General features: G+C 37.8%; 2 protein-coding genes across 10 annotated transcripts in view; one reads left to right on the forward strand and one right to left on the reverse strand.

Moving 5' to 3' along the window:
• med12 (mediator complex subunit 12) overlaps window positions 1-10,664 on the forward strand; it is a 42,857-nt gene extending 32,193 nt beyond the window's left edge. For 4 of the 9 annotated variants that reach the window (XM_058797764.1, XM_058797769.1, XM_058797765.1 and 1 more), the window contains exons 36-44: window positions 60-419; window positions 1,211-1,355; window positions 1,486-1,685; window positions 3,191-3,268; window positions 3,351-3,583; window positions 6,069-6,282; window positions 7,249-7,413; window positions 8,414-8,495; window positions 10,321-10,664. In XM_058797764.1, coding sequence (XP_058653747.1) covers window positions 60-419; window positions 1,211-1,355; window positions 1,486-1,685; window positions 3,191-3,268; window positions 3,351-3,583; window positions 6,069-6,282; window positions 7,249-7,413; window positions 8,414-8,495; window positions 10,321-10,358 — 1,515 coding nt within the window. In that variant the 3' untranslated portion in view covers window positions 10,359-10,664. The remainder of the gene's footprint in view (window positions 1-59; window positions 420-1,210; window positions 1,356-1,485; window positions 1,686-3,190; window positions 3,269-3,350; window positions 3,584-6,068; window positions 6,283-7,248; window positions 7,414-8,413; window positions 8,496-10,320) is intronic. The other 5 variants (XM_058797766.1, XM_058797770.1, XM_058797768.1 and 2 more) reach the window with 4 other exon arrangements.
• Window positions 10,665-10,789: 125 nt separating this feature from the next.
• On the reverse strand, window positions 10,790-15,270 carry mars2 (methionyl-tRNA synthetase 2, mitochondrial). The gene is given in 4 exon segments (XM_058797773.1): window positions 10,790-11,338; window positions 11,341-11,971; window positions 14,111-14,445; window positions 14,940-15,270. Coding segments are annotated over 4 exon segments (1,791 nt in total). The 5' UTR covers window positions 15,217-15,270; the 3' UTR covers window position 10,790.
• Window positions 15,271-15,886: the final 616 nt, after the last annotated feature.

The raw sequence follows: 15,886 nt of genomic DNA on the forward strand, positions 1-15,886 counted from the left end.
TAGCGCTGCTCAGCTTCTGGCCATTCGCTTACCTTTGCACTGTGATTTCTCACATACAGGGTCTTCAGGTGTCGACTAAGCAGAAGATTTCTCCTTGGGACGTGTTCGAGGGCCTGAAGCACTCGGCTCCGCTGTCCTGGGGCTGGTTTGGGACTGTGCGGGTCGACCGCAAAGTCACGAAGTATGAGGAGCAGCAGCGGCTCCTGCTTTACCACACTCACATAAAGCCCAAACAGCGCAGTTACTATCTGGCGCCCCTCAATCTGCCCCAAGAGGAGGAAGAGCCACCCACACCCGTGCCTCCTGAGCCGGACAAGAAGGTGGATCCAGGGAAGCCGGAGAAGAACGTCTCTAATGTCGCACCTGACCCCGCTAAGAAGAAAAAGAAAAAGAAACCGGCATCTGCAAATAAACAAGAGGTACATATGAGAAAAAAAATGCATTTCCTGTATATATTTTTATTAGATCTTTTAGAAGTATTTTTCTTTACTCTTTCCCTGTTAGCGTTTAAAAAAAAATAAAAAATAAATGTTGCCGGCCACCGCCAGCATTTTTGATCATTTTCACAAAATTTTAATGTCCCTTAGAGTATTTTATTACATAAATATCTCAAAAAAGAGAACAGAGCATCTGCTTTTAAACAAACAAACAAAAAATGATTCTAGCTTCATGCATTCTTCTTTTTTTTTTATCAGCACTGTGGGCAAGTTTTATGAAAAGCGACATTTTAAAGTCTGGATCAGATTCAGAGCGATGATTAAACCATAGATGGAGTCGATCGCTTCCATCAAAACCCCCAAAGCTCCACAGTCCTATACCACTTCCTGAGTCAACATTTTATTCTGTAACATTAGGGAGTTTTGATTTATATGCTGTTCAGTGTTTGATGATCACGTTATTTCACAGATGCATCTGCTTAAATACGCAATTGCTTGTTCCTGCTTCTTCGCCCATGTTTTTGACTCTGTATTCAATTGTCTTGTCCAAATACCCACACTTGAGGACTTTGCACTTGACTACTTATATGACATATTTCCTGGTATCTGGACAAGGGGATTATTCTTTCAGAAGATGTGAAATAGCTCCTCCTGCTGTATAACAGTGAAAACACGGAAAGCTGGAAAATTCTTTCAATGGCAGCATGGGAAAGAGTTAAAAAGTCATAAAATCAAGTTTTCTATTAAAATTGCAATCATTTCCTGTGGTTTAGGACTACAAGCCGCACAACCCAGTCATGCAGTACACGCCGGGCATGGCTCCTGATCTCATGAACATGGGCCAGTCAAACATGTCTTTCCGAATGGGCTACCAGCCTCCAATGACCATGTATGCCCAAAACCAGCCTCTGCCGCCAGGTCAGTGCATGCCTTTTAACCTCTTCTATGGTTGAACTTCATAAATCATGATATGCATTTAGGACATTATCTATTAATATATTTTTTTACTTGTCTTTTATGCTTTTTTTTCGTATTTTTCTCCGCTAAGGAGGCCCCGGTTTAGAGCCTCCTTTCCGTCCCAGAGGTCCTATGGGCAAAATTCCTCCACGTCCCGCCTACAGCATGCCTAATATGCAGGGTGGCATGGGCAACATGATGGGAATGGACAAGCAGTTCCAGATGGGCTACAAGCCCCCTCAGAGCATGCCTCAGGGGCAGATTCTCCGTCATCAGCTACAGGTCAGACTGGTGAGTCTGGTTTTACTGATCAAGACCCCAGACCAAAAACACATGGTTTTGTTGTATTTTGTCTGATTAGTTCATCTGCTTTGTCATTTTATTGCATGTCCTGTAATTATTGGTGCTTGCTCAGGCAAACATGCACTGCAGTGGCCCCACATTTTAGGACTAATGCCTTGACTTGGAGAAGTCTGATATCATGTGTCACCATTTCTGGGTCCAAACCCTCCTTCGGATATCAAAAGCAAACAACAAATTTTGATAAAATAACAGGGTAGCCAGGTCTGCAAAACAAAACCAGCCCAAGTGCTAATCAGATAATTGTGTATTTTCTGCAATTTTCCGCTCCACTGGGGGTCCCTTCCATCAAAATAGTGTTCTGGGGAGACCGCTTTAATTCTGTGGTAAAACCGCAGACTTGGCAACAAGTATTATTATGGCTTGACTTGATTGCATGTAAATGGTTGTATATGTGAGTATGGAAGTCCATTTTAAGCCACTAAATTTATTCATTTATTTTTTTTAATGGAATTGCGACCTTTTTATCTCACAATTCTGACTTTTTTTCTCAGAGTTGCATGATACAAATTCTCAGTTGCGAGAAATTTGGAATTGCAAGATATAAATGGACTTTTTTTTTTTTTGCAATTGCCAGTTTATATCGTAATACTGACTCTTTCCTCACAATTTTGACTTCTTTTCTCAGAATTGTGAGAAACTCATAATTGAGAGTCCAAGTCTGAGGGGAAATAGACTATTTTCTTAATTGCGAGTTTATATCTCACAATTCTGACTTTATTTCTCAGAATTGCATGTTTGTATATCACAATTCTAATTTAGAACACTGAATTGCGACTTTATTGCACACAACTCAATTTTTTTTTTCTCTCAGAATTGTGATATAAACTTAGTTGCAAAGTAGGAAATGTAGAATATAAATTCTGAATTGTGAGAAATTTGGAGTTGCGAGATATAAACTCGCAGTTCTGACTTTCACAGTTTTGACCTTTTCTCAGAATTAAAAAACTTGCAATTGCAAGTCCAATTCTGAGGAAAAAGGCTATGTTCTTAAAATTGTGTTTATATTTCACAGTTCTGACTTTATTTCTCAGAATTCCATGTATATATATCGTAGTTCTAACTTTCTAACACACAATTCTGACTTTATAACTCACAACTGTGAGTTTATATCACACGTTTTTGAGAAAAAAAGTTAATTGTGAGAGAGTCGCAGCTACCTTTTTTTTACATTTTTTTTTTTATTCAGTGGCAGAAACAAGCTTCCATATATGGGTCACCTCAGTTTAAGAAGCAAAAAATGAGTAGCTCTTAAAGTTTGAAAACCATTGATGTAGACCGTCATGGAGATGTTACCATGAGCAAGCACCATCTGTGTTTTTTTTTTTTGTCTCCTGGTGGTTTGTGAATGTTTAATTCAGAAAGGTTGGATGATCATTTTCAGGAAATGGAAGGCATTCGTGGTTTTTTTTAATGCTCTGTTTGCACTTATCTAGAATCATAATCATTTACTTGGACAGCAGATTAGACAAGTGGCACCTAATCAACAGTATCCATCAATGCAGCCGACACAGGCAAGTATAGGCAAATTTGCAGTGTTGATTTGTTTAGCATTCACTGAAATCTGGAGATAACAGTCCATGTTTCTCTCTTCAGAATATTTCCCAGGGCTACACCACTTACGGTTCACACATGGGGATGCAGCCACACCCCTCTCAGCCTGGTGGAATAGTTCCTACCTCGTACGGTAACCAGGGCTTCCAGGGGGGACATCCTGGTACAAACCCAGGCATGGTGGACTCTCTTAGGCAAATGCAGCAGAGGCCTAGTGGCTACGTCCATCAGCAGGCTCCTGCAGCATACACACACACAATGCCGAACACGCAAAGGTTAGTCACAGACAAAACTGCCTGGCTTAGTCCTGGTCCTAGCACCTTCTCTAAAATAATCTTATTTGCTAAATGTAGTGTTAATTTTGTCAGCTGTTTTTAATTTGGTCCTTGTCCTGTGTCATGCCCTTTTTCATTTTGATCATATTTAGATATCTTGTTTTTGTTTTGTTTTTTTTTTTCAGTCAAGTTTTAGTTTACTAAAAGTCTGTCAATTTTAGTCATGCTTCATAATGGTTAAACTAATAATCGCAATTTTTTTGCTCAATTAAAATTGTGATTGCTGATCATGACTGTTGCCATTTGAGAAAAATCATCAAAATTATTGCACCACAAATCAATAGAATGTCAACTCTTACACATGGTTTATTTTACCTCACCTAGTTTCCTGATTTATTATATTACCAATATAAATTAAAGGTGCCATAGAATGGAAAACTGTATTTACCTTGGCATAATTGAATAATAAGAGTTCTGTACGTGGAAATGACATACCGTGAGCCTCAAACACTATTGTTTTCTCCACGGAAAGCAAATAATGCGTTCTAATAAAATAACGCGAGCCACTAAAGGGACATGGTTAGCTCCTTGCTAACGGTAGCCTGTTACATTGCAGTACATAAGATTTCACTTACCACATAAACAGAGTAAGGAGAGATGACTGAGGATGATGGCGAATGATTTACAGATCCTGAGCACCACTGACAAAGCATCTAATCTTGTAAAATGTGTGGTAAGTACTGCCGCATTGAAAGCAGTTTCAATGCCCAGCATATTAATAGCGGCTCCCTGATATAACTGCGTGAGAATGTATTAAAAAATATATTTTTTCCTTGTGTTTCCTTCCTGCTGTTTGAGCTACTGAAATGAGCCAGAGCTCATCGTTATTATTCATGACCCTTCCAAATAAGGTAATAACAGACCATTTCATTCTAGGGAGAAATCCTAGGGTTGTAAATGCACATGTAAAACCGTTTCTGGAGAATTTTTGCCCTTACCTAAGCCACGTACCATCTATGTAGATATCGAAGAACAATTTAAAATATTGTATCAATGCATTCTATGGCACCTTTAACACTCTACATTATGATAACTGGTAAAAGCTTCTCTCAGAAGCTAAAACTCTGAAATTCTTAATATTAATTCCTAATTAAATTGTGTTTATATAGATATTTATTTATAAAAGATATGTATTTTTATTATAGAAATACATTATAGAAAATGCCGATCCATGTGTGAGATGATAATATAAAATGTAATAAATTATATTAGCATATATATATAGGCTAATATAATAAATTAAACATTACATTTTAATAGTGTTTTATAATTTATACAGATAACTTATATATGCCAATAAAATATAATAACCATATTAGAGCAATATATAGGCTAACCTTATTTATTACTTATATTAGCGCTTTATCATTAAAATAGCATACAACTATATATTAGGCTATATACATAACTGTATTGTAATAATATTGTGTGCTAGCTGTCACGCCCACTGAAGGCTCGTCAGTAGATCATACGTGCTCTGATAGCGCTGAAGTGAACTAACCCTGGAACATAACCTGCTCCGGAGCAGGTTATCTTCAGAGAGCAAGTTGCTATGGTTACTTACATACCCTGAAAGTAACCGCCGATTTTGGAACCGAAAGCTGAGGTTATCCGCTCACTTATCCTCAAACATATCCGGGTATGTCACACAACCTGCTTTCTGGAATACACCCTAGGAGTTATGCGCAACAAACTTGCAACAACAAAAAAATGATATGTAAATCCAGCTTTGCCACTTTCAGTTCAGGTCTCTTTTTTTTTTTTTTTTTTTATGTAATTCGTTAAATGTGGAGTCGTTTTACTCAAGATGCCTTCAAAGGAGCTACCAAAGATTATCAGAGTTAATAGTTAATAATGAATGTGTTCCTTAAAGGTGCTGTAAGTACATTTTTGACTGTGCTAAAGCTTAAAAATACCATGTTTAGGAAACATTTAGTTCACACTTGTTTCTCAGAAAAACAATGCTACAGCCAGTTATTCTTGTTTGAAATGTGTGTTCCTTGTCGGAATGTCTGTTTTTGTTTTTGTCTGTCACTCCGCCCACTGCCAGTTTATTCAATAGTATTTTCGACACCCCAGGTTGGCAGTTGGTGGAAAATACAGCGTGTTAAAAAACACAAATAAATCAACTTACAGTATAAGGCTCATCACATTCCATTGTCAATTGCACTCATTCCTGTTGCATGTCCTCAATCTGGCAACCCATCTGAGCATCGAGTCCAAAGAGATGGGGTGGGAGAACCAACACTCTCCAATGTTTTGAATTTGGACTGCAGTACCTATTTCAACCACTATTTATCAATATTACATACTGCACATTTAATCTAAAGCATTACCCCATACTTATTTAGTAACGTTGTACTGCACAACCCTACTTTTGAAGGAGTGTAAAACAAATAAGCTCAACCTTCACCATCTGTTTCAGGTTTTCCCATCAGCCCATGCAGCAGACGACTATGATGCACGGCCTGGGTCAAGGTCACTTGGCAGCGCAGGGCATGCACCCCAACATGAGGCCCAATCAGATGATGGAGCAGCAGCAGCAGCAGCAGCAACAGCAACAGCAACAACAACAAGCAGCCCAACAAGTCCAACAAGTCCAACAGCAACAGATGATCAGACAGCATCCAGCTCTCAGAGTACGTACTTTTGCAGCATCTCACACGTGAGTGGCATGTTAAATATTTTTACACGCAGAGCCGCTCATCAATGTCAGTTCCAAAACAGTGGACCAATTAGAAGACCCCGGAGGCGGGGCAAGCGTTGCAAGCTTTTGTTTACAGTAGCAAGTTAGCATGCCCCATTTTGTGTTTAACGGCAACACGGCGGAGTAGGCATTCTGCACCATAGATATGTTCTGCACTTTTTTTTTTTTTTTTAACCATTCCTGAGCGCTGTATCTCGCGGTTTTAGACGCAAAGACATGTTCTGTGTGAATGGCCAGTAAAAACCTAGAGTAAATACTTGACAGGACAAGCTCACTGAGATGGTGCTCTTAATCAGCAGTGTTTATTTACATTCATTATTTTAAAACATTTGTTTACAGGAGATGCAAGTTATTATTTTCTACTTTTCGCATGACAATATTTAAAATGTATTTTGTTTGCAGGAGATGATAGTAATTTTCTAATTTTGGCGTGGCAATATTAATTTATTTTGTTTGCAAAAAAAATTTTATATTCTAATTTTAAAACAATTTTTACAATAAAACTGAAATGTGACTTTTTCATAAGACATATTCATTTCAAGCAAGCTTTGATTTTTAATTGTTTGAAATATTCAACAAATAATCATAAATACTCTGTTTCCTTCAATTATTTTTAAAATCACAAAGATAAGAGAAACACTCTTTCATTAGAATAAATATCCCATCTTTAATAGCTGAGTATATTTACAGTACGAATCTTTAATTAACTGTGAGGACAAAAAAATTAATAAATAATAGTTTGATAATTGTAATCGAGGTAAATTGTTCAATTAATCGAAGTTTCGATTTTAGGTTATATCGCCCAGCTCTGCATTGTGGGATACTGCACATTTCACATAACGCCTACATTTCAGCGATTCACCTGTAAAGTTATTGCATTTGTGTGTTTGTCTTACAGCAGCAGGTGCAGCAGCAGCAGGTTCAGCAACAAGTGCAACAGCAGCAGCAGGTTCAGCCTCAGCAGGTTCAGCAGCAGCAAGTTCAACAACAGCAGCAGGTTCAACAACAGCAGCAGGTGTCATCAGCCCAGCCTCCTGCTCAGGCCCTGGGGATGCAGCCCATGGTGAGACCATGCACTTTTAAAATACACCATGTACTGAAACACAAAGGGGTGGAAAAGTGGGTAGATGGTAGGGCTGGGACAATAAATCGATGCATCACGAATCGAGTAATTGTTCTGCATGGAATCTGAGATTATCGGAATGCATGGCGATTCTCTCTTGAATTGATTCTGAGCTTAGTTCGTAACAGCAGATGGCACTGCGTGCTTTAGAAACCGCTGTACTGTGCTTGCTTCCAATTCCTTACACATGCACCACTTGAACTTAAATAATCTTTCATACAGTTCAAAAAGGTTGAAGCAAATTACAAGAGTGTTTGAAGCACGATGCATCGATTTATCATCCCAGCCCCATCTACTAGAGCTGAGACAATAAATCGATGCATCGTGATTGGTGGATCGATTCTCAGATTATCATTATGCATCGTGATTCTCTCTGGAATCCATTCTGAGCTTAGTTTTTAACAGCAGACGGCACTCTAGGCTAGTTTTTAACCGCACACCTAAATGCTCACGAAGAAGAGCGTTTGTGCTTTGAGTCATGTAAGTGATTAAATGTACTTGCACCTTGTAACATGAGATTAAAGGGTACGTTCACCCAAAAATGAAAATTCTGTCATTAATTACTCACCCTCATGTCGTTCCAAACCCGCAAGACCTTCTTTCATCTTGACAGAATGACAGACTTCTCTTTTTTTTTTTTTTTTAACTGTATGAATGATTATTTAAGTTCAAGTAGTGCATGTGTAAGGAATTGGAAACGAGCAGAATGCAGCTGTTTCTAAGGCATGCAGTGCCATCTGCTGTTACAAACTAAGCTCAGAATCAAATCAAGAGAGAATCGCCATGCATTTGGATGCATAATCATTTCTCGATTCACAATGCATTGATTTATTGTCACAGCCCTAGTAGATAGACATTATAAAACAGTTCTAGAAGCTTCTGTGGCTTATTGCTTTACTTTTTGGATATTCTGTACATTTTCTTCTGTATTTTGTCTCAGTTCCCTCGGCAAGGCATGCAGCAGACCCAGCAGCAGCAGCAGACTGCAGCACTGGTCCGACAGCTCCAGCAGCAGCTCTCAAGTATGCTTCAATATTTACATTACTCTGTTTCAAACAAGCATGACACACTATTGTGTTTTTGCTTAATATACATTGCCCTCCAAACATTTTCAAATGCTCATGGCAGGATATTGGACAATACCAACATGAATCCTTATTTATTGTAGGGCTGCCCCCAATAATCAAGAAAATGTTAGTCAAATATGGCTTATCATTTGTAAGTGAAATATGTTAGTAGCAACTTAACACAGCTGCTCACTCTAACATTAACCTAGATAAATGTGTGCACTTAGGCTCATATCCAAGTGTTAGCTATTAAGTGAAAGCTATTAACGTGCTACTGCACTGGCATTGGTTTTTGGTGGAGACAACTTAAAATATGTTGTCATTTTTGCTCATGCAGATAAGAGTAATACATCACTTGAAAGTTTAAAGGGTGTACTTATATATGTATACACTCACAATATCAAGAAAACGTTTGGTAAAGTAAACAAAAAGGATGCACTTTCTGCCATTTCAGTCAACAAGCCTAGCAGCAACAACAGCAAAGTAAAACTCAACTGGAGCGCGTCACAAAAATGAATGAAACTCAAGTGTATAGGCTACTTGCCACTGACACAGACAACACTAGTTTATTAATAAATGATTAAAACATCTCCTTGCTATTTTTTCTGACACATTGTCATTACATTTGCAAATGTGTGTGCTTGAGTGCAAAATAGGCTGTATATTAAAGGCTCCGTAAGTATATATAGGGTCCTATGAAATGAAATGTTTTATTTATTTATTTTTTAAATATATATATATATACATTTCTAGACTCCACTTTAATGGTTACATTTTAAGTTTAGTAATCAAAAGCTGCGTCTTGAAATAATGAAACTTTTTTTTTTTTTTTTTTTTTATTGCAATTTATTCTATGCCATATGTTTTATTTTACAATTAGTTTTTCCTGGTAATTAAATGAAGGCATAAAACATTAATTTAATTCTTCTTGCAATTCAATGAAAATTAAACCCTTCCAGTTTCTGGCAAACAAAGTGCTGCACAACAGTGCTGTTAAAATTGTGTGATTATTCCTTAAAAAAAAATAAAGTTTTAGTAGTAGTATTGCAGTACTAGTATTAAGAAATACATTCTGTTGTACAAAAGCAATGTATATGTCACAATTTTATCAAGTTCAACTTAACTTTTATTATGACAAGTTGCCAAGAATACCTTTAAGTTTCTGTGTATATGATATGACAGTAGTTTTTCTGAAATGAAACTATCAAATGCTTATGAAGTGACTCTCAGAGCAGCTCTGAAGACAATGTTTATGTATTATATGTCAATGTTTTGGCAATACTGTGCAAGTCATGCCAATGAAGCTCACTTGAATTAAACAGACAGTGTTCAGTGTGCCATTAATTCACTCCGAGACATGCACAACATGCAGGATTCATATTTAAACAGTCTTTCTGTGGTTTAATGTTCACAGACTCTAGTCCATTCTGATTCAATTTATTCATTCAAAAATTGGCAAATTCTGTGACATTTCGCATTATACAGAAAAATCTATTTTTATGACTGGATTTTGCAGTTCTGTCCGTGTTTTCCACATCCTGGAAATCATAGGGCCCTATATATAAGTATTCAAATTAATATAAACATGCAACTAGTAGTCATTTGTTTAAGCCACCAGTCGACTAGAAAAATCTGTAGATGGGGGGTAACACTAGTATGTTCTAAATTCATACTTTTTATATTTAATTTTTCATTCTTAGTGCTGAAATGCAAAGTCATCGATATTTAAAATGTGTCATTTTCTGTTTTGAAATTCTGTATCTGTATCTTCTTTCCTTAGGCACTCAACCTGGACAGAACACCAACTCATATTTCTGAGAGCGTCTGAATGCATTTCACCAGTGGTAAAGAGTAGTTTTGTGTCTACGTTAGCGGATTCTCTGCTACATGGAGCTTTCTGAGAGAAGAGGAAGCTAACAGAATCTGAAGTAGAGTCAAACATTGTTTTCAGACATGTATTTCTGAAAGTCATAGAGGATTCATTCCGAGGTGAACCATGGAAGAGTTTATGTAAAAAAGAAGTACAGGAAATTATAAGAATATTGCAACCTTTTTTATTTTATTTCAATTTGTACAATTTTTCAGTTTAGTGTATTTCTCATTAAAAAAAATCATGTCAGTTTTTATGCCTTGTCGTACATTGTATAGCGTGTGACCTTAAATCATTTGTTTGCTTCAATTTCTGTGCAACCCCGACACCATCATTATATTTTATTATTACTGCATTAAATCATGGTAAGGTTCAAGAATTCATTCAGATTTTGACTCGTCTTCTGTTGTTGCCATTTTGGGAGTTTTCCGTTTCACCGTACTCCTCTCCAGACGACTAAACAACACTCCCAAATCAGGACCCAGCGCTCTTCCTTCCAAGCCTCGTCCTTCATATCTCATCAAAAATTTGAGAGAATCCCAGCTTCTCTCCTCGGGCGCGACTCCCAACCTGGATAAAATTTTATGGGCAAGTCCCGGCACCACAGGTTGCAGGAGAATCCCATAAAACCTGAGGCACTCTAGAGACACATGAAGGACTGTATCAAGCCACCGCCGGTCTCCGGGATCGTTCCGGTCCAGCTTCCACGGGGCATGTCTTTGTAAAAACCCGTTAGTGAGCCGTACGCATGCGCTAATGGCCTCCAGCGCTTTATAGACGTGCAGATTCTCAAAGTGCTGCTCTACTAAGTCCGGAAGCGCCGATACAGCCTCCATCATTCTGTAATCATCCGAGACGGCTCTTCCAGCGAGCTCTTCCTTTGGGAAGCAGGTGTCGGAGAAGTGAGGATACACCTGTGTGGGGTTAATCGAGGAGCTGTGCAGCGGTTTAACAGCCCTCCGAGAGCATCCGCTAACTCGCTGTTGCACATCTTAACGACTTTATCGTCATAATAGTCACAGTCCGAATCAGGAACGCCTTGTCTGAGAAGAAAGTATCTCAAACCATCCACACTGAACTTCTCAATGGCGTCCAAAGGGTTGATCACGTTTCCGAGACTCTTGGACATTTTCTTTCCCTCCACTGTCCAGTGCGAGTGAACGTATATCACCTGAGGAAGAGGCAACCCTGCAGCCATGAGAAACGCCGGCCAGTATATGGCGTGAAACTTGAGGATGTCCTTGCCCACGACGTGATGCACCGCTGTCCACCATTGAGAGTGATTCTGAGGGAAACCGACCACCGTCAGATAGTTCACCAGAGCATCCAGCCAAACGTAGATGGTCTGCTCTGGATCGCCCGGGACCGGGATTCCCCACTGGAGCCGGCTCTTCTGCCGAGACACTGACAGATCCGGGATGTCGTCCTCCAGCCACCGGAGAACCAAATCGTGAAACTTCACCGGCTGGATGACCTTCGGGTTCGATCTCAGCCAGTGAAGTAATTTGGCGCGAAAGTCTGAGAGGCGGAACATGTAATTGTCCTCCTTCATCCACTCCACCTGTCAGAGAGGACAGAGCAATTATACCACTTTGAAGAACTTCAGAAGAGTTTGATTAGGTCTCAACACTCAACACTAGTAGTAGACTAGTGCTGCTCCCCTTAATAACTTAAAGGGATAGTTTACCCGCTTACCCCAAGAGCATCCAAGATGTAGGTGACTTTGCTTCTTCAGTAGAACACAAACGAAGATTTTTAACTCAAACCGTTGCATTCTGTCAGTCCTATAATGGCAGTCAATGGGACTCATGGCTTTGAGAAAAAAAACAAACATACACAGACAAAACCAAATTAAACCCTGCGGCTCGTGACGATACATAGAGGTCTAAAGACAAAACAATCGGTCTGTGCAAGAAACTGAACAGTATTTATATCATTGTTTACCTTTGTTGTATCATCATGAGCTGCAGGGTTTAATTTGGTTTTGTCTGTGTATGTTTTTTTTTCTCTCAAAGCCGTGAGTCCCATTGACCGCCATTATATGTGACCCTGGACCACAAAACCAGTCTTAAGTCGCTGGGGTACATTTGCAGCAATAGCCAAAAATACATTGTATGGGTCAAAATTATCAATTTTTCTTTTATGCCAAAAATCATTAGGATATTAAGTAAAGATCATGTTCCATGAAGATATTTTGTAAATTTCTTACCGTAAATGCATAAATATGCATTGCACCCTCAGATTCCAGATTTTCAAATAGTTGTATATCGGCCAAATATTTTCTGATCCTAACAAACCATACATCAATGGAAAGCTTATTTATTCAGCTTTCATATGATGTATAAATCTCAATTTTAAAAAATTGACACTTAAGACTGGTTTTGTGGTCCAGGGTCACATATGACTGACAGACTGCAACGGTTTGAGTTAAAAATCTTCGTTTGTGAACTATCCCTTTAAGGGTTAGTCTTCTAAAATCTACAGAAGTTGTTTCCAAATATTCACTCCACATCAGTCAGCCTGTGGATGTATTCTAGATCAGGGCTTTACTATCTTTTAGATGCCATGGACCCCCAGATATAATCATCCTCATGCGAAGGACTAGCTCAGCTAGCTATAGTAATGTTTAAAGTAGAGACCTACGTGCTCCTGCAGAGAAATATCTTTTCTTGTCCCGCTCCCGCCTGCACAAGCCCATGTAAAAGTAATCTATATAGAATTTTTCAGTACATCGAAGAATTTTATATTAAATTCTGTAACCTCTCCTAAGTTCCTCAACATCCCAGCACAAGTATGTACAAGAAGTCCTGATAAAATATTTGTTATTTAGGCTAAGCATCAACATAAACCACTGTTATTCTGAACAGAAAAGCAAGCATGGGCTGCTGCGTGCATGGTTTGGCATGGCAGAATGCGAGCGGCGCTTCCTTCATTATCACTAAAAGCTGAAATCTCAGTATCTTTCACGATGTCTACACTTCGTGTGTTAAAATACACTATTACTATTATAATACTAACTACTAGTTTAAAGACCTAAATTGTCCGAATATAAATTGGTATACTATATATTACACCAATGTAAAATGTTATTAGGAAAATATTTCGTTTCTATTAAGTAACTTCTTTTTTTTTCTACTTTAGTACTGTACTGTTAGTTCACTTATTATAATTTAATTTTAATCTAGTTTTTGTTATATAATTTAGTTTCATTTAATAATCTAAAAAATAAGCATAATTATTCTCTTAATCATTTAATTTAATCAGCTTTTTGTTGTTTGCTTATATTTTTATCTTAACTTTAGTTATATATTTTTATGCAATCATTGTTTCGTTATTTTAATCTAATTTTCATTCTGTATTTGTCTTTTTATTTTTAGTTCCCTTGTATTTTAGTCTTTACTCTGAGTATTTTGTTAAGTTATTTTCTTTTAATTTGTTAACATTTTATTCAAATTTTTTCAAGTTTGTTTACTAATTTTAAATCTAATTTTGTTGTTCACTTATTTATATAATTTAGTCTCAATTTTCAGTTTATATATATATATTTTTACATTTTTTAAATCTATTTTTCTAACTATATTTTAATTTTATAAACTTTTTTTTTTTTTTTCCTAAACTTCTTGCACCCCAGTTTTCCAACCCGTTCTAGATGGTGCAGAGCAGCACAGGAGGGATGGAGGGATGGCTGGATGGATGGTACCTTGTGGCTGCTCTCGGTGGATACTTTGATCGGTCTTCCCTCCGAGTCTGTGCTGTCAGTAACTTGAGTTGGAGTGAGAAAACTTTCATCTGGAGTGGAGTACCAGCCTTCATAAGTGCCTTTGTAGAGGAAGCCTTTGCTCTGGAGAACCGTCCAGAAGTGTTCAACGGCCTGTCTGTGCCTTGGCTCTGTTGTCCGGATGTAGTCCGTGTATGAAATACTGCATCTCTGGAAAACATGCTTGAAACGCTCTGAAACCTCAGTGCAGAAGCTCAGAGGCTCTTGACCAGCATTACTGGCTGCCTGCTGGATCTTCAGACCATGTTCATCTGTACCTGCAGAGTACATACAAACAACTCACTATAACTCTTGAATATGTGACCCTGGACCACAAAACCAGTCAATTTTTGATTTATACATCAATCAGAAAGCTGAATAAACAAGCTTTCCATTGATGTATGGTTTGATATGACAATAATTGGCTGATATGCAACTATTTGGGAATCTGAGGGTGCAAAAAAATAAAAATATTGAGAAAATCGCCTTTAAAGTTGTCCAAATGAAGTTCTTAGCAATGCATATTACTAACGAAAAATTAAGTTATGATATATTAACGGTTGGAAATTCACAAAATATCTTTATGGAACATGATCTTTGCTTAATATCCTAATGATTTTTGGCATAAAAGAAAAATTGATCATTTTGACCCATGCAATGTATTGTTGGCTATTGCTACAAATACACCTGTGCTACTTATGACTGTTTTTGTGCTCCAAGGTCACACATAACTTACTTTCAGTTATGCACAACATGAATTTATGAAACATACCTGTGGCAAATCTGGAGTTGTATCCCTTTAAGAGTTTGTATCTGTGCAGACAGTCCGCGGTGACAGCTGAGTGCACGTGACCGATGTGAGGAGACGCGTTCACATAGAAGATGGGAGTTGTGATGTAATATGGTTTGGAGCTTTCTGTGCAAAAGCATCGCAAAGCCTGACGGTCATAAAGACTGGAGACGCGCGGAAGTCTTCCGTGTTGAGAATGACCGGATAATCTCAGTTTTATTGTTCTGGCGCGAGCGAGAATACAGCACTGAAACCTCATCACGAGACAGCTGCTCCCGGACGGACGCGCGAGAGAACATCCGGGTCAGCGCTGTCATACCCGAGTTCACTTTCAAAGAAAAAGTCCAACAAATATTCCCTACTTTGAGATGAATTTGTCACGCTTGAAATCGAATTCGGTTTTAGTTTTGTTTAAAATACACTGTGTGTGTGTGTGTGTGTGTGTGTGTGTGTGTGTGTGTGTACTTGTTTATGCTACACTTTGTCATGTAATCTCCCCAGCTCTGACTATACATCATATATAATATTATACCAAAGTGCATATTTAATATTTACCAAAGTGCATACGTAATGACTACAATATATACATTTCTATATTTTTTCGTATTATTAAAAAAATATATTTAAGCTGCCACATTGGAACTTCCAAGGATTTGATTTTGCATGCCTGACTATTCTGTTGTAGTTCTTATAACACTGATCTATATTATTGATATTAATATTATATTATTGATCTACATAATTGTGCATTATAAATCAGTCCCTATAAGCAACTTGTTAGCAACAAAAAATCTTTAAAAATCATGTTTGAGTTAAAAATAAATAAATAAATGTTTACCACAGACCTTATTTTAATCTCAAATTAAAATCTTAAAACCAACAGGAAAATCTTAAATTGAAAGTGGCGTGACTTTTTTAAAGCACATAAC

Source organism: Onychostoma macrolepis, chromosome 14 (genome assembly GCF_012432095.1).
Source record: "Onychostoma macrolepis isolate SWU-2019 chromosome 14, ASM1243209v1, whole genome shotgun sequence".
In the NCBI taxonomy this organism is placed as follows: Eukaryota; Metazoa; Chordata; class Actinopteri; order Cypriniformes; family Cyprinidae; genus Onychostoma; species Onychostoma macrolepis.